This window comes from Antechinus flavipes, chromosome 2 (genome assembly GCF_016432865.1).
Source record: "Antechinus flavipes isolate AdamAnt ecotype Samford, QLD, Australia chromosome 2, AdamAnt_v2, whole genome shotgun sequence".
NCBI lineage: Eukaryota > Metazoa > Chordata > Mammalia > Dasyuromorphia > Dasyuridae > Antechinus > Antechinus flavipes.
Genome location: NC_067399.1, coordinates 143,902,751 through 143,922,206, shown reverse-complemented (window position 1 = coordinate 143,922,206; position 19,456 = coordinate 143,902,751). Strand labels below are relative to the sequence as shown.

General features: G+C 38.3%; 1 protein-coding gene across 1 annotated transcript in view; it reads right to left on the bottom strand.

Moving 5' to 3' along the window:
• The window catches only part of PINX1 (PIN2 (TERF1) interacting telomerase inhibitor 1), an 87,378-nt gene extending 79,181 nt beyond the window's left edge, over nt 1–8,197 (bottom strand). The window contains exons 1-2 of the mRNA XM_051975728.1: nt 8,004–8,197; nt 240–349 (exon numbers count right to left, since the gene is read on the bottom strand). Coding sequence (XP_051831688.1) covers nt 240–349; nt 8,004–8,022 — 129 coding nt within the window. The 5' untranslated portion in view covers nt 8,023–8,197. The remainder of the gene's footprint in view (nt 1–239; nt 350–8,003) is intronic.
• Between the last annotated feature and the right edge of the window lie 11,259 nt (nt 8,198–19,456).

Here is a 19,456-nt window from a genome sequence, read left to right as displayed (position 1 = left end):
TTGATTAGGATGCAGAATACATGTGGTCAGGGAAATGAAGGTTGGGTGTGGAGAGGGAATGGAGAGGAGAAATAATATAAAAAAAAAAAATAACATGACATTCAAAATTCTTAAATAGGGGAGTCATGTAATCAGATCAATGTTTTAGAAATATCAATTTGGCAACTACATGAAGAATTCTGGAAGTATGTAAAAGCACATTTTCATAGTTAAAGCTTCCCCACACCCCTTTTAAATACCTTTCCCTTAGACCATCCCATTTTCTCCAGCATTTTTTGGCCAAACTTGGAATCATCATTACTCCATGCAGTGTTTCTTGGATCTAGAGACCATTTCTGCTTCCGCCGGGCTATAAACAAAATCGAAAAGCAACTTAATCTCTAAAAAAAGAAATGCTAAATGATATGTAAATACATTCAGTTTTAAAGTTTTAAAATACAAATCTCTCTGACAGAGCAGATATGTCAACTCTACTAGATTGTCAAAAGAACTGGATTTTAATCCCAATTGCACAACAAAAATCACAAACAAACCGCCAGCAAACTGAGATGAAGTACTTGCATTGGAACTTTCTGGTTCTTAGTACTTATGGTTCAACATCTACTGTTAGGTATAAGTATAGGTACAAGTAAAATTTTGGGGGAGAGGGGGAATTAATCACTAGGTAAACATAGGTCAAAAGCTTAAACTCTTTAAAAAATAAAGAGGTAACCAAATTACAATATCATAGACTTAGAACTAAAAGAAGCCTTAGAAATCATCTAGTTCAACCTTCTCTCTTATATATGTCAATTTTAATGTTAAAGTTTGCACTGGTTTCATTTTTTTGTTTTAGCATTGGCTTCAGGAGGTGGAAAATGAAAGGATGCCCATCAATTGGAAAATGGTTGAATAAATTGTGGTATATGAATGTTATGGAATATTATTGTTCTGTAAGAAATGACCAGCAGGATGAATACAGAGAGGATTGGCAAGACTTACATGAACCGATGCTAAATGAAATGAGCAGAACCAGGAGATCATTATATACCTCAACAACGATACTGTATGAGGATGTATTCTGATAGAAGTGGATTTCTTTGACAAAGAGAAGATCTAACTCAGTTTCAATTGATCAAAGGTGATCAAGAAGCAGCTAAACCCAAAGAAAGAACACTGGGAAATGAATGTAAACTGCTTGCATTTTTGTTTTTCTTCCCAGGTTTTTTTTTCCTTCTGAATCCAATTCTTCCTGTGCAACGAGAACTGTTCAGTTCTGCACACATATATTGTATCTAAGATACACTGCGACATATTTAACTTGTACAGGACTGCTTGCCATCTGGGGGAGGGGGTGAAGGGAGGGAGGGGAAAAGTCAGAACAGAAGTGAGTGCAAGGGATAATGTTGTAAAAAAAAATTACCCAGGCATGGGCTCTGTTAATAAAAAGTTATAAAAATAAATAAATAAAATAAAACAAAATAAAATGAAATAAAAAAAAATAAAATTGGCTTCAGGGACACCACTATGGCTGGACAAGAGTTCCTGTAAAAAAGAGATAGAGCTAAAAATTAAATATGAATCAACACAATGACAAGGGATTCAAAACCCTAATATGCTACCTCTATGATACACTGGGAGAGGCAATGTTAAAATAAAAGTAAAGGCACTACCAGGTCTGCTATAGTCAGACTCTTATCTGGAATACTCTATTCAGTTCTGAGTACCTTACCTACTACACATCCTGGACAATATTCAGAAACAGATTTTTAAAAAGATAATGAAAGGACTGGACAAGATTCTACACAAGGATCATTTGAAGATATTGAGGATGTTTACTTTAGAAACAAGAAGGCTTTCAAAGGACACAACAGCTCTCAATATTTGAAGGGCTGAAATATAGAAGGGTGAGATTTGTTATATTTTGGTCCTGGAAAGCAGAATTAGGATTTTTGGATAAAAGTTAGAAAGGTAGACTGATGTTTAAGGGAAATCTTCCTAACAATCAGAGCTCACTAAAAGTAGAATTGGAGTGTCTCAAGAAACAATTTCTCATATGGAAATCATCAAGAGGGACTAGATGACTACTTGCTGGCAAGGTAGTGAAAGAGATTCTTAGTCATCCAAGTTTTCCCCAGATCACTGGAGGCTCACCATTTTAAGCATCAAACTATCTTGGATTGAAATTTTTTTGAAAATGTATTATATATTTCTCTTCTTTACTAGAAAAAATTAAACATGATTTTGGCTTTTCTTGAAGGTTGTATGTCATCATTTTGAGCATAAATTATTATACGGTTCTACTTTATAATGATGCAGTTGAGGAGAGAATCAATAAGGTGCAAAAAAGTTTTTGCTTCCATACTAGGGGGCAGTGCTCATGGAATTCCTCCCTTTATGCTTTATTAGTTGTCTCCTCCCTTGATATCAGATGTGGCTTCCTACTACTGTCAGTATCTCTTCCTTCCTAACCTAATTTGGTTTTTCTAACCTGCCATAAGCCTGAAAATCAAATAATGAAACTTGTTAAAACCAGGTGTAAAATAAAAGCAGGATATGTATAAGAGGTGACTTGTTCCTCTATGAATGAAAAGGTAAGTTTTCACTGCATGAACTTTTAAAACATCAATTACAGCCCTTCAAGGACCTTCTTTTTTTGGGGGGGAGGGGAGTGGAGGGGCATCCTTTCCATTTTCCATGTTTTGAATAAGAAAGGTTGTCAAACATCTATTTCAGATGGGTGAGATGCACCTCAGTTGCCAAAAATGGGACTAAAAAAATTGTTTTTGCTAATTACAAATTCAAATTTTACCAAAGTTTAGAACCATTAAAAAAAAAAAAACTTTCTAACAATGATACTATAAAGTAAAAGTAATATGTAAGAGTAAACATAGTGGGACTGAATTGGGGAGTGTCAGGATTACTGACCATTATTTCTAACTTCATAGTAGCTGGGTGAAGCCAGAAATAGCTGTCATTGTCTATGTTTCAGTTTCCTCCTGTATAAAGCAATATTAATGATGGTACATAGGATGTCTCAATCCCCAAACAAATAGAATATGAGAACAGCTTGAAACCTAAGGGCATAATATGGCAAACTGTAGCAACAATCTTGGACTTAAGAGTCAGAAAGATGGGGTTCAGATTCTTTCTCTGAAACAAGTTGTGTAACCATGAATAGATCTCTGGGCCTTGGTTTACAAATCTATAAAGTGAAGATGTTAATAATACCTGTGATAACTGACATATGGTGGTGAAAACAAGAAATCATGGGTAAAGCCTTTCACAAATGTATAAATATTGAGAGTAACCGTAATTATATAATATATGCTATCAAATACTATTGTGCAAAATCTCTCCATTTAGTCCATTTGGCAGGAGGTCCAATGATCTAGCTAAGTAAGCATGTAGTGAAATAGGACAAAAATACTTCCACAAAAAACTATCTAGCTATACACAACCCGAGACAGGTAGAACTAACACTAGGCAAACCTGTCAAACTGATGGGTGGTCTTCAACTTAAGTGGAAGACGCCAGTCACATCAAGTCAGGTATGATAAGAGAAAAAAGTCAAAAGAGCTTCCTCTCTTTGCAGACTTAAAAGAAAAAAAATGAAAAGATGAAGGCTTATTAAACAGTTTAAATTTAATAACAAAGGAATGAATTCTCCAAATTGTGTTTTTCCTTAAAAATTCGTTATACAAAATTATCACATTAATATAGTCTCATTATATGTTAACTAGTTTCTGTTTATCTCTACTCTGTTATTTCTTATTCTCTAAATTCAGAACTTAGAATCATTTCCTAAGTTTTCTAGATCTACCTCTAATCCATCCCAGTATCATTCTGTAGATGGGACAAGACCTTTTGCAGCATTCATTTGTCTTTGTTCATGCTTGTTTTTTTTTTTTTTAAGTAAAACTCAGTCATACAGATGACATATACACATACATATATATATAAACTATTACAATGCCTAACACATTGGCAACAGTCAAAAATTGGAATAGAATGTTCTTAAAAATTAGAAATTCAACTTGAAAACTAAAATGTGATATTTGCAGCTATTTTACAAATTCAGACTGATAAATTCAGCATTATATTGCTCCATATGGGCTCTTAATAAATGTTAGTTGATTGCATTTAAGTAGCAGTGTGAGACTATTCTTAATCATAACGAAGGCACTACTGCCACCTGGTGACAGTTTTCCTCAACTGCCACTTCCTACCTTCTTTCGCAAACCTGAGTCCCACTGCTTCTATCTCACTTTTTCAGCTTTTATTGGTTGTCTTCCCCCATTAGAATGGAAGCTCTCTGGGGGCAAGGTCTATTTTACCTTTTTAAAAAATCTAAATTCACAGCCCTAGCAGAGTGTCTGGAAACTTAAGCATTTAAACGTTTGCTGACTTAATTTTTTTTTTTTTTAATGTTTTGTGTTAAAGACACTTTATCGTATCCCATTTGATAGTACTGAAAGGATGAGTACCTCTCCAGGAGATTGCCCTTTCTAGCATCCCACTCTCTCATTGCTCTTCAGTCTCTGTCCAATGGCTGGTTCCCTGTTGCTTATAAACATGTAAGGGCTAGCTGAGTCCTTTTCAAGGCTATTCATCCACTTGCAGCATCTACTTCCAACAAACTCTCACTTGTTGCTACAAGAAGCTATGGTTTGTGAAGCAGGGACACCCCTGTAAAACTGTTTTAGCAGATGGGCTAAACCTAGATGAGGGTAATCGACAGGCCTCAAACCCACAGTGGGTTGGGATATCCACCCTAAGCAATTAATACTTTCTCTGGCAGAATGGGCAGATGAGAACATTTGTTCCAATGGCTATGAAGGTGGGCAACGTAGGCACTGTGGAACACTAAGACCCTGGCCGGGTAAGACAATGTCAAGGTCATCCACTGGCATCACCGGTCATCTTGATTTTGTCCTGCTACCGGACTTCAATGACTCAGGAAGAGAGAAGGAGGCTGATGACTGTGCACTTATGGCTCGCTTAAATCCACTTCATGTTACCTTGTCATGCCATTGGCCCTCTTCTACACGTTAACACCACTAAGGCAAGGCTAGGTAAGCCTTGGGGAAATCCTGGGTTTAACTCATCTCTGACACATGCTGGCAGCACCCCTTCAGTGCTCCCAAGCAATTCCTTTTAAGACATGCAGGTGGAAGTATCAATGAAATCACAAGTCCAATTTTTTTTTAAAGTCAATTAAAGACTCACTAAATCCTTGGGGTTGTGCTAGGTACTAGGAACAGCATGAAGGTATTAGATCCCATGTCACACTGTTGATTCATATTTAACTTGTAGCTATCCCATGATGCATTAGGAGAGACAGCATTCAGAATATCGCAGGAGTTAACCGTTCTGCTCTGTTATAATTAGGCGATGTAGACTACTGAGGATACCTTCTTTTCAAATCAGCAAATCCTGCCCTCAATGAGCTTTCATTTGATTGGGGGAATTCAACATGTACCTGCATCAAAATCAAGTAATGCCAAGTAATTTCAAGGGGGAAGAGAGTGCTGACCACTGGAGGGGAAGAGCAGAAAAGGCATCAATCATGAGAAGTTGGCATTTGAGAAAACAATAAACTGGACGTGACAAATATGCAATAAGGCTTTATTAGGTACATCTACTAACGTTTGTATGGTGATTTACAGTTTACTTTAATCCATCACCTTGCAGACTAGGTAAGTGCTAGTCCCATTAACTCATTTTGCAGAGCTTGCCCACATAGCATGCTCATGAACCCTTGTCTCATATGAAAGGCGTCCCTTCTCCTGTTGAAGACTAATGTATCTACATGCACAGGTTAATTCTTTCCATCTTACCTTCTCCAGCTCTGACTTATCTCCAATCTTTCTGTCTAATGGCTGCTTCCCTGTTGCCTATAAACAGGTCCATGTTTATTTATCCTCAAAAGAACTCACTTGATCCATCTAGCCCTTCTACTTAACATTTCACATCTCTCCATTTTGTGGCTAAATTCTTGAAGAAGGTGATGACCTTCTTATTCTACAATAAGTGCCTCCACTCACTTCCTTTCCTCTCACTGGTCTTAATCTCTCTACAGTCTGGCTTCAGACCTAATCCTTCAACCCAAACTGCTCTCCCCAAAGTTACTGATGTTTTAATTGCCAAATCTAATGACCCTTTCCTAGTTCTCACCTTTCTTGATTTCTTGTTAGTCTTTGCCCCTGTTGATTATCATTGTCTTCTCCTTGAAACTCTCTACCCTCTAGGTTTTTATGACATAGCACTCTCCAGTTCTCCTATTTACCTGACTGCTCTTTGCTAGATTCTCAGAGAATTCTTATCTACTAATCCTCTCCTTGTTCCATTTTTGAGGGCCATGCTTTCTTTTCCCTCTAACCTATTTCACCTGATTATTTTATAAGAATCCATGAATTCAATTATTACTTCTATGCTGACAAGTCTAAAACCTACTTATTCAGCCCAAACCTCTTTGCTGACTCTAGAGTTGCATCTCTGACTGCTCTTCATACATCTGGAACTAGATGTCTAACAGATATCTTAAACTCAACATTTCCAAAATTTAACTCATCATCTTTCTCTCCCTCCCCTGTTCCCAACACCCACCATTTCCTAATCACTCAAGTTTACAACCTAGAAGTCATCCTAAACTTAGTGTTTCATCCCTTCACCCTAAATCCAATTTGTTGCCAAGACCTATTGATTTCATCTTTATAATACTTTTCATCTATGCCCTCCCTGCCTCCCCACGGCCCCATTTTTCCCCAATACTACTTCTACTCTGTTCTAAGTCCTTCCTCTTCACCTTGCAATATCCTACTGGTAGATCTTCTTGCCACAAGTTTGTCCCCACTCCTGTCCATGTTCCACTTAGCTGGTAAAGGGAATCTTCCTAAAGCACTATTTGAACCATTTCATCTTTTTACTCCACTAACTCCAGTGGCTCATCACCTCCAGGACAAAATATATAAACCTTGCGTTTGGTGTTCAAAACCTTTCCTAACCTGTCCCCTTATCACTTCCAGTCTTCTTACATGGCATCACCTTTCCTCCATCACTCCCCACATACTCTACAATGCAGTGACAGCGGCTTCTTAGCTGTCCTTCAAGATGACATTCCCATCTCTCAGCCCTGGACATTTTCACTGGCAGGCCTCTCATTTCCAACTCCTAGCTTCGCTCAAGCAACAGCTAAACTCCCACTTTCTACAGGACACCTTTCTGATCCCCCTAATTCTAACGCCTTCCAACCCTTGATCATCTGCAGTTTCTCCTTTCTAAAGTTTGTTTGTAATACTGTGAACTGCTTAGGTTTAGGGACTGTTATTTTTTTGAATCTCTAGTGCTGAGAACAAAGCTTTTTAAATTGTGAGTTGGAACCTCGCATGGGGTCACAAATGAATATTGGGGTCACGAAATTGTGATTTGTGATCAGTAAACGTCTGATCTGTCTGCCTATTTTATACACCTACGGAAGAGTTTAAGAAGCCTGCCAAATGAATGACCCCCAACTGAAGGGTGTATGTCAGAACTGGGACTTAAACTCAGATCTTCCATCCTCAAATCCAGGTTTTCTCAGTATTACCGAAGTCTGATAAAACACTCTGGGGGTTTGGAAACCCCCTGACGCCTTCTCGCAAGGATACCGGGGCGTAGGCGCTATCATTATTCCCATTTTGCAGAGGAGAGAAGGGAGGCTGAGTGACCAAGATAACACGGCTGGAGGGTGAGGCAGGGCCGAGAGCGGTCTCCCTGACTCAGGGTCCAGCGCTCCATCCACTAGGTAGTGACTGACAAGTTCTACCGCGAAAGTTTTGTTTCGTTTTTTTAACTTTAAAAGTTCGCCCCACAGGAGTGACAGAGACCATCACGAGGGACGGGAAGGTGATGCGACCATGGAGGGGCTGGATACAGGGAAACCTTCCAAGGGTGCCCCCGCGTGTCTAACATCAGGACCTCTCCGCGACTGCGAGCCCGCATCCGCTCAACCCCAGGGACGCCCCCGAACAGGAGGAACTCACGTTCAGCCAGCATCGCCATTCTGGAGGCGCCCCAACGCTACGGGCGCCGGCACCGGACCACCGCGCCACAAGACAGACCCGGCAGGAGCAAAGCCCTCCTCCGGGAACCCGAATAGCTCAAATGACCAGGAACCGCACGAGGAATCTGAGGTAGCCGGCAGTGGCGGCGCGGCCCGATGACGACACAGGAACGCGACAGACTCAAGCTGCAGTCTATGGAGCCGCGAGGCCCGAGGGAAGGGGGCGTGTCCTGAGAGGAGAGCAGATCCCGAGAGAGAGGAGGGCGGAGCCTGAAGGCAGGAGGAGGGGGAGGGAAGAGAGAAGGCTGGAAAAAGAGGAGGAAGAGGAGGAAGGGGGAGGGGGAGGAGGTTGCTTTATCAGAGACTTTGAGATGACACTAGGGGCGGTGGAGTCTACAACCCACCCCGACCCCAATTTTGCACATGGGGAAACTGAGGTCAAGCATTTACAAAAGGTCATACAACAGCTAATAATACTAGCTAGTATTTATACAGCGCTTTTTAAGAGCTTTAAAAATATCTCATTTTATGGTCACTACAATCCAGTGGGGGAGGTGCTGAAACGGAGGCAGGCTGACGTTAAGTGCCTGGACCGAGTTATGCTGTTGAGGCAAAGCTTGAACCCAGGTCTATCTGGCTGCAAATCCAGTGCCCTAATAGATATCCACAATGGACTAGGTCAGTGGTACTAATTGTGAGGGATGTAAAGACCCTTACCCAAAATGATTACTCAGAAATCATTCAGTAAAAAGCAGAAAAGTTGTTTATTAAAAACCTCCAGAGGATGGGCCCTCCAATCCCCAGATAAGAAAGAGAAAGCTCCTGTGGTAGGAGGGCTAAAGAAGAATAAAGATACACAGCTTTTATACAAGAGATTACATCACAAGTAAGAGAGCATTGAGAAGGGGAGGGGAGGCATTTAATTGGTTGTTGCTGTTCGGAGAGATTGGAATGGAAAGTTTCTATTTCCCTGAAATCTCCAGATTTCTAGGAAACAGAAAATCAGGCCTTCAGGCTTAATCAAGCGGATAGTGATCAAGCTAATAGACTAAATCGATAAATGTCAAATACTGATAAATGTCATCCACTCAGGTTAAGTAAATATGTTGCTAGCTGGCCAAGGCTCAAGTCAATATGAGCCTGCACATATTATACAGGTCATAGGGGAAACACAGAAATAATGAAAATAAAATGCAGAAAAAGAATTCATACATTCCTCTAAGTTCTTCACCTTATCTCTCTCTATTCCATACTCTAATAATTCTCTTTTATTGATTGAAGATTTTCAAAGTTATTTAAGTATGTTAAAGATCCTATTTGATAATGTACTTCACAATGACAAAGTAGACGCTCATTTTACAGATAAACTGAAATTTACTGGACTTGAGTGACTTGACACAGTTGGGCAATGTCTGAGGTAGCATTGGAACTCAGATCTTCCTGGTTCTGAGGTTAGTGTTCTATCTGGTTCCAACTCTGTTGAAAACCTGTTATAAGAATGTGGGAAGATGTCAGAGAGGAGAGTGCAAACTGATGGAGGAGGAATGGAGTCAGATTCACAGATTGATGTTTTTAATACTTTGAACAATATGACTGTAACAAAACAATAATAATATTGTCCCCAAGTTAAAATTCCAAAGCTGGATTCCAAGGGTTTTGAAGAGTGAAGCCGGGACTCTGGTGATGTGGGATCAGTCCAGCTCTTCTAAGGTTAAGTGATGGCTGTATTCAGTACAGTTATAGAAGTTATGACTTGCCCATAGGCAAGTGACAAGTCTGTGTCAGGGACAGAATATATGAATCTATGTCTTATTATTGACTCTAGGATCTGACCTAGAATCATTATGCTAAGATGACTCTCAAGACAAGGCCAAAGGAAAAGTCAGCTGGAAAGTAATATACAAAACAAGAGATAATACAGAGACTGAATGAACAATGCTTGGCAATTTATTACATGGGGGAGAATTAAACCAAAAGAATCAAGGATGATGCTGAGATTATAAGCTTATGTGACTAGGAAGGTAGTAATACAATCAACAGAAATGGGGACATTCGGGAAGGGGGAGGGTTTTTTGGTAGAATATAGAAGGAGAGATGAGTTTAGTTTCAGATATATTGAGTCTAGTGGCAAGACAAAAGTCAAGAAGATTGGATATAGCCCAGAATTCAGTGGGTGACCTTGACCTTTCTAAATTAAGTTCTTTTCCAGATTGCACTTTATTTGAGGCAATACCCATTCTATGAGGCCTCTACAAAGAGAGAAGGACTTCCAGAGTTGTTTGGAAGAAGAAGGTCTTTTGTATGGCCCCAGAGAGAAGAACCAGAAACAGCAGCAGGAAGTTGTAGAGAAGAAAATTTAGGTCTAATATAATGGGGAAAATAAGTAGAGCTATGCAAATAGATTAACCTAAGCATACCTAACCATACAAGTGCAAAGTACAAATAAAAAGTATAAATCCAATTTAATTCAATCCAATATTTATTAAGTGCCTAGGCACTGTGTTTTATATATATATATATATTATATATAATATATATGCACATACACATATATATAAAACATAATTATAAAATTAATAAATACATAAATATATGACTGCAAAATACAATTATATTTTACTTACATATAAGTTGCTAAATACATGGTAGTTGAGGAAGGAGAACACTTCCAGGTTCAGGGTTCAGGAAAAGCTTCATGCAGAAAATATTTCCAGAGATACATCTTGAAGGAGAATACATAGAAATTATTCTATAATTTGGAGGTAAGGAGGAAATGCATTTCAGGCATAGGAGACCTCTGGTCCAAAGGCAAATGTTAGCTACTCATCTTTAGTGTTAACAGTTGGGAACTTTGGATCCCTACTCTGTTTCTAGCTATACCTAAAAAGAACCCCCACTTCCCCAGAAGTTTCTAATTGCCATTGCTCCTGGGCAGAGATAGTTCCAAGAATATTCCTGTGACTTTTTTTTTTTTTTTTTTTTGTAACTCTTCAATACCTTTAACACTCTCTTCCTGTGGTTCAGCTGTTCCATGTATACTGTCTAAATGCCCCCTTCTGTTTCCCACAACTATGTCCTATAAGAATCCCATTTTTCCCTTCCTCCCTGGGAATCCCTGTCTGAATAAGGCAGCATGTTATCCTGTATTGCAATTCCTCATCCTCAGCTCAGATAAATGCCTTACTTTATTTATGATCGCTTATTTGGTTTGAGTTTTTTCAGGTTGACACGAGACCAGGAAGATGAGTGTCAAAATGACAAAGTAATGATGTTGAACCATGTTAGGGAGGAGAAATTTATAGGACTTGTGCTGTAATGGTCATTAAGGACAAAGGAAAAAAAAAGTGAGGATTTACTCCAGTTTTGCCAGTAGAGGAACAAAAGCTTGTCATGCACATTCATAGGAGGAGTCTAATACATATGTGTGTTTGTGTATGTGTGTGTATTTGTAAGAGAGTTTCTAGTGAGAAGCTTAAGCTACATTGCAGACACCTTCTACAAATTACAGTTTTAGGCAATTGCCTGGAGCATTGAAAAATTAAGGGGAATGTGACAGAGGATGAACTTGAACCCAGGCCTTCTTAACTTAGATTGGTTCTCTATTCTCCTAAGTTGCCTCTCAGTAGGAACCTAATCAATGTTTATTGAATTGAATTGTTAAATTAAAAAGCACAGTGGTGGAAGAAAGACAGAATTAATGAGTAAGGAAAAAAGATCGAGCCTTATGTATAAAACAGACTAGAATAAAATTAGCCTAAGGCAGAACAGAGTAATTCTTTCTCCCATATTATCTAATTATTTCCCATGTATTCTATCTTTAGAGTTGCTACTCTTAATCAAGCTAAAAAAATGTTCTCCTACCTACGCTTAACTTGAATATCTTTATTTGATCAAATCAGCTAAGTACAATGCTTTTTAGTAAAAGTAGTCCTCGAAATTTTCAGTTCCACACCAAATCAATAATAGAAATAATAAGAGCTAATGTTTTATAACACTTTAGGATTTGCATAGTGCTATACATATGTAACTTGTGTGTTGTGGCTCATTCACAAAAGCCAGGGAGGCTAAGAGGTTTGGGAGCATATCTTCTCTACTTTCAGAGGCAAAACTCAATTTACTGTAATCCTCCCCTCACTCCACCATTGTTAGACACCAGTAAATAGCTCCATTTAAAATCAATTAGTTTTTACAAAGGAATATTTTCTTTGAAGGTTTAGCAAGAACCAATACTTTCCCCAATATATCAGGGGTATACTCTTCCCTGTACTCCTTTAGTAGTGCAGGCTCAGACTTAGCTCCTACCCAATTTTGATCCTATCTTGTATGTGTGCAAAGGTGGCAACACAGCCAGATGAATTCTTGTCTTAGCTGCCATGGGGCTGGGATCATGTAGGACACTTTGGAATGCAATGCCAGGAAAGTTTCTCCCTGCAGATTCCCCAGAGCACTGAAGCTAAGAACACATGGCAGAAGCTGCCAGGCCATTTTGAATACCTTCTAAGTCAACTAAATAGGTACCTTTTCTTCAAGTACTAAGCTGAATGGAACCATTCAATGTACTGTACCTCTCAAGCACTACATTTCTATAACATCATAACTCCCTTAAAAGCTGAAATCAAGTTACCCTGCATCTCCACATGGAGAAAATATTTAGAGGCATTCTGAACATACTCCTCAATACGCACATATCAGCATTAACTGCAAAAAATTGTTGAATTTGTATCTTAGCCATTGAATTGGTATCTTAACCACTAAGTGGCTGCTCAATTAAGATTTAAAAATATTTTAAGTGAACTTTTATTATTATTTTCATTTTGAACTAATCCTTAAACTTTTTGTCTACTGTCTCTGTCCATCAGTATTTTAGATCACATTTTGAGAACTAGTCAGTATTTTTCCATTGAAGGGATTCATGCAATATTAAGAAAACTTTAGATGGCAGCCTCAAAAAATCCTTTTTGAAACTCTGAACTGAATCTGAAGAGCTATTGATCTAGAAAGGACTTAAAAAGATCATCTGGTTTAGCCTGTCCTTATACCTTCAGGTCAGTGAAAATTAAACTATCCTGAACAGAGATCATTTACTTAGAAATAGGATTTATTATATATTGTATTGCACATGTATAACATTTCTAATCCTTACAAATGCCAAATTCCATAATGTATAATTTTCTTTGCAAAAAATTAATATGTAAACTTTTTTTTTTTACTCTTTCATGAGAGAATGAGAGAAAGAGAGATTGATTCATTTTCATTTGGAAAAATCCATATCCCTGAAGTAATTCCTCATTACCCTCAGTTACATTATTTTTATATACCATATAACTATTACTAGGTCCACATTATAACAAAATTCCTATATATATTTAGGGAGTTAGAAGAGCTAGACTTAGAGCTAGATTTGAGTCATATTGTGACTCAGATATTAACTAGCTGTGTGACTCTGGATAAGTCATTTAATCTTTCTCAGTATCGATGTTCTCAACTACAAAATGAAGATAAAATATTAACACCCACCTCATAGGGAAATTCTAAGACTTAACTGAGATCATTTACATAAAACCTTTGCAAACCTTAAAGTGCTATGTAAATGCTAGCTACTGTTATCATTGTTGTTGTTAGTTATTATTTAATGACCCAAGCTAGAGATAAGCTATTTGACATGTAAGGGGAAAGGGTCAGTAAGGGGTATAAAGATCAGCGAGAAAAAGGAATAGAAGGAACAAGAGGAGGAAAAATGCCCTGGCCCTTTCAGGTTTTCATCTTCCTTAGACACTGTCATCCCTATCATCATCTTTGTCGTTGTGGTCATCATCTTTATCATCATCCCACAACTATTTTTATTTCTGAAACTTGGTCCTTATCTTGTCCACTATTTCCAATTGGCCACCAGAGTGCCCTTACTATAACACACACACATATTCTCTTTCTCTCTGTCTGTCTCTCTCTATCTCTCTGTCTCTGTCTCTCATATTTTTTCTTCTTTCATCCACTATTCCAAAGTTGACAATGTTAGTGTCCTCAGTTCTAATTCTTTTGATCTTAAAGGTATTGGTCAATCAACAAACATTTTTTAAAGGCATATTCTGTCAAGCACTGTCAAGAAGGAACTTCAAAATCCTTCTCTATAGGAAGTTGGAGCTCAGGGACGGTGTCTTTGAATTCCTTTCTCAAGCACCTGTCTACTGCTACCATGTGTTTTTGCTGACTGATGCTCAGTCAACCAATCCTAGAGAGTTCCCTTCATACTGTCATTATCTCTAACCAATGGTTATGTCCTATAATTTCATAAGGTTGATAGAGGAACTCCTAAAATTGAATCCAGATTCCCTTATTCATTCTATTTTACATAAGGAAAACAGAATAGATAGAAAATCAATTAAAAATTATTTTGGGGTTTGGAGGAAATGGAAAAAGACTCTTAAAAACATAGCACTTGACTGATGCTTGAAAGGAACTAAGAGTTCCAAGATGCAAGGAGAGAACACACAGCATTAAAACAGGGAGACAGTCTGTGTAAAGGCAGGAAATAAATTGTCATGCAAGAAAAACAGCTGAGAGTCAAGTTTAGTTGGAACAGAGTACACGGAGGGGAAAGATTAAAGTACAGTCAGATTGTGAAGGGCTTTTAAGTTCCAGACAGGAATTATATTTTATCCAAAAGGCAATAGGGAGGCAGTGAAGCCTCTTAAGAAAGAGAATAATATAGTCAGACCTATTCATTAGTATGGAAGATGGATTAGAAAAAGAAGAAATTGTTTATAAGAAGACTAATCGGGTGGCTATTGCAATAGTCCTGGTGAAATGTGATGAGGGCCCAACCTACGTAACTATACTGTGAATAGAAAGGAAACTGATGGAAGAGTTACTGAGCAGGTTCAACTGACAAAATTTGGCAATTGCTTCCCTATTCTACCCAATAATGGGGACAAGTTTCATGAGGTTCTGCATGGTTTATTTGAAATCTCTTCACCATCCTCTACATTTCTCACTTTTATGTGTCTAAATATAAGGACAAGGACAAACTAAATACTTACTTTAAGTTGTGTGTGTATGTGTGTGTGTGTGTGTGTGTGTGTGTGTGTGTGTGATCAATCTCCAAAGAAAAAATTCAGAGGGAGAAAAAATACCACTAAAGGTTCTTGGAGTTATAAAAAGTGAGGTTGTCCTTGTAGTACAAATATATTTCTACATGTTTTAGGTAATACTAAATAAACTATGATATTTCTGAATACTATTAGCAATTCCATTTATATCATTTATAGGTTGAATCTAATTGCTATCAGAACAGCACATAATATTTCCCTTGGTTCATTAACTTTAAGCCAAGCACTGTGATTATTAGGTTCTGTTGTTTTTCAGACATGTCTTTGTGACTTCATTTGTGATTTTCTTGGCACTACTACTATAGTTTTCTATTTCCTTCTCAAATTCATTTCACAGATAAGGAACTGAGGCAAACAGGGTTAAATGATTTGCTCAGTCACACAACCAATAAGTGTCTGAGATCAGATTTGAACTCATGAAAATGAGTCTTCCTGACTCCAAATCTCGTGCTCTATTCACTGTGGCACCCAACTGCCCCTTAAACCAAGCACACACCTAATCAATGAATTGTGGATCATGTTTTACACAAAGCTTGTTAATTTGGAAGTAGGGTTTGCTTAACAACTGGAATGAACCTGAGTGAAGAAGATTCACTTGAAGAGTCTTATGCTCATAGAGCTAAATTCCCCAGACCCCAGAATCCCCAAGGGATGCCTGGTTGGCATGACTGACTGGCACTGTAAGAGCTTTTAGATGAGCACAGAAGCATCTTGTAGATTCTGTGGTGTGGTTTTACTAGACCTTTTCTAATTCTAACATGAATGTCCAAAGTCTGCAATATCTTGAGACTCAAGTAGGTCACAACTGTGCATAAGACAAGCTCTAAATACTTTCTTTTTGATTTTTTAAAAAATAATTTATTCTGTATTGTGAGATAGAAAACAACTTAGCATAGAAATTCCCTGAAATTTTCAGCTTAAAAATTCAGGTTTCCATCTGTTTTCACTGTATAATTGGAACCACCCACTTCTCTTCAGGCCCAGGAAACCTTGACTTCCACCAACTCCCCACTGGTGAAGTTTCGAAAAACTGGAAGCAAAAGAGACACAAATGTTTCTTGTCCAAAAGTTCACAAAGTACCAAAAGTAGGATGCCAATATTAAGTGAATAGTTGTTCCTTGTCAGAATTTCAAATGGAATCTCAAAGAACTGTTTTATGTGCTACTGATGTATAGAAATATCAAAGACATATATGTTGAGACAGAGCTAATACAGTAAAAGGATAAGGAAGATTACTTTGAGAATAAAGGTGCAATACATAACAGATTAAATCCTTTTTTCCTAATTCTCAAGTTCTTCATAACACAGAAATTCCTAAAGTATATCTTGTGCTTTGGAGGAGGAAGAAATTGACAAAAATTCATTATTTCTTAAGTGAAATGATATTCATGACAAGATATTGAATATGTTCCACCAAAATATGATTTTTCCCTAAAAATATATAAGCTTGGAATATTAGAAGTAGGAGGGAACTTAAAGACCATCTACTTATAGAGAAAGTTGCTCCTCAAAATTGCCATAGCAAAGATGGGGTATATGTTTCACAAGCTCTTGCTTGATTTGGAGCCAGAGGATTTGAGTTCAAATTCTGCTCACTTCACTACCTATATGACCTTGAGGGAAATGCATTCAGTTTTCTTAGTCTGTTCCCACTGGCCCAGATGACTTCTAAAATCTCTTTCACTTCTAATAAATCCAATAAAAACCTATCTGGCTGAACAATTTTCATTCCCTCTCAAATACTGCAAATAATTACACAACTTTTTTTCTTTTGGTGATCCCATCATAGATTTTATTATTCTTATTTCTATGCATATGACTCCTAAATGTATGTATCCAGTACTCATCACTCTTCTGAGTTCTAATTCTACATCCCCAGAGACAAGGAAACACACATTTATTAAACTTTACTATGTGCCAGGCAGCAACTCAGATTGACTGCCAGAACTAAGACTCATCTTCCTGAGTTCAAATCTGTTTTCAAATACTTACTAGCTTTCTGGCATCGGGCAGGTCACCTTGATTACCTCAGTTTCTTCATCTGTAAAATGAGTTGGAGAAGGAAATGACAAACCACTCCAGTATCTTTGCCAAGAAAACCCCAGATCGGGTCATGAAGAGTCAGACATGACTGATAATAACTCAACAACCATTCCCACCACAACCACATGTGTCAGGTACTGTGCTAAGCACTAAGGACAGAAGCAAAAAGAAAAAGCTTACATTCTAATGGGGAGAATCCAGGGAAGAGAGAACTTCCCTCCACAAGGACAGTGGGGGCATGGTCTCAAAGCCCTGAGAGTCGAAGCAGAGCAGAAAGGCGGAAGGTTCCAGTGGAGAGCTCCACTGGCTCGTGCCATAAGCTATGCAGCATGGCCACCCTGCGCAGAAGGACCCACCTTCTTTGCTACTCCCACCATCAACAATCCCAACCAACTATCATTTGGCAGGTCAATAAGCCTAAGAAGCTTCTCCACCCCCAGCCACCCCCATGCCCTCCGCTTAGGAGCACTGGATGTGCTCCCAGCCCAGCCCTGACTCCTGTGAAGAAGCAGCCTGCTGCCCCTACCAGCTGCCAAACAATTGTCACCCATAAGGCAGGCGAGTCATGCTAGCAGAAGCAGCAAGGCACTGTTATGGAGAGATAGGAGATGACATGTCAGACAGTCAAACTACCATTTCCCTTCAGACCTGTTTGGACACAACCCAAGACAATGGAAGAGTCCCAGGAAGAGCAATGACCTAACAGCTGCTCCTGTAGGTTCTGCAGCTTTTTTCTCCTCAGCAGCCACAATACGAAAGACTTGGAAAAGAAAGTTCTCATCACCAAAGTCCTTGCAATGTCAAATGGTTCAACGTTATCAGTGGATATAGTTTGTCAATGGAAATAATAATCCATTCGATTTTAAGTGCCTTAAAAGCAGGTACTTTCTTTTTCCTCTTTTTGTATCCCTCTGTATCTTTATCCTCTTTTTGTACTTAACACAATGTCCAGCATATATTAAGAACTTAATAAAATGTTTATTGATTGATTGAAGAAGATTGATTACTCTTTGCTTTGCCAAGCAAAGCACCCTAAGGATAGGCCCTGTTACGCCCTAAACATTACAGGGCATTTCCATCTGACCTGCAGCTGAAACTTCTTATATATGTTGTCTCCTCCCATTAGAGTATGAGTTCCTTGAAAGAGGAATTGTCTTGTTTTTGTCTTTGTATATTTAGGGCTTAAAACAATACTTTGCACATTAATAAGCAATGCCTAAATGATTTTTCAGTCACTCAATAGTTCATTCAGTTCCTAGCTCCAATTGTCTTTCAGACTGGAAATGATTTCTACTCTTTTAATGCTCTAAAACTTCTTGAGGCAAATAATCTAAAGTTCTATCTTAAAATCAATTAACTAACAGGCATCTTAAAGAACTTGCTATGTGCCAAGTGGAGGGTTAGGTATTGAGAATACAAAGACAGCAATGAAATAGTCCCTGCTTATCTTCAATAAAGACAAAGAAAAAACATATGTATGCCTAGAACTATATACAAATTTAAAGCAAGGAAAAAGTGACCCCACCCCTGAATCCCTTGGCTCTGATAGGTCGAGGGATTTTTGCTTTAAATTGCTGGGGCACAGATGCCCATAATGCTTCTTAGCCTACTCCATATCATACTTCTGCTCAAACCAGCACCCCTAGTGCCTTTTTCTCTAATGGAAACTCCTGCCCTTGAGCTTTTGGCTCTCATGGTCAGATTAGCCAAATAGATAATTTTTCTCTTGTCAAACCCCTACCTACCATGACTCCATGCAACCTTCCAGCCCTCCATGAGGACAGGGCTGGAATCAATAATTTGTCAATAATTTTTAGCTTAGAACCTAAAATATGGCAAATCCTTAATAAATTCTCTATCTTAAACACAAATTCTAAGAGATTCAGTGCTTAGCCTGGAGTCACACAGCTAGCATATGCCAAAAGCAGGACTTGAACATGGCCTTCTTTATTTATTGAACTTTATACTTCATTATGCCTTTTACTTATACCATAATCATAGGATCATAATTCTGCAATTGAAAGGGATCTCAGAAGCCATTTTCTCTAATCTCCTCTTTTTACAGATAGGAAAATTGAGGCAACACCAGTAGAATCAGTGACAGGATTAGAATTTAGATTTTTTTGTTCAGAGCCAGTGCTCTTTTCATTGTATCCCACTACCTCTTTATTTTGTGGGGTTGGATATTAGACCTATGATTTCATTAGCAAAGAATTCCCAAATGAGGGGCATCTCTCTACCAACACAAGTTGGTACCTTCTCTGCAACTTAAAATCATTGAAA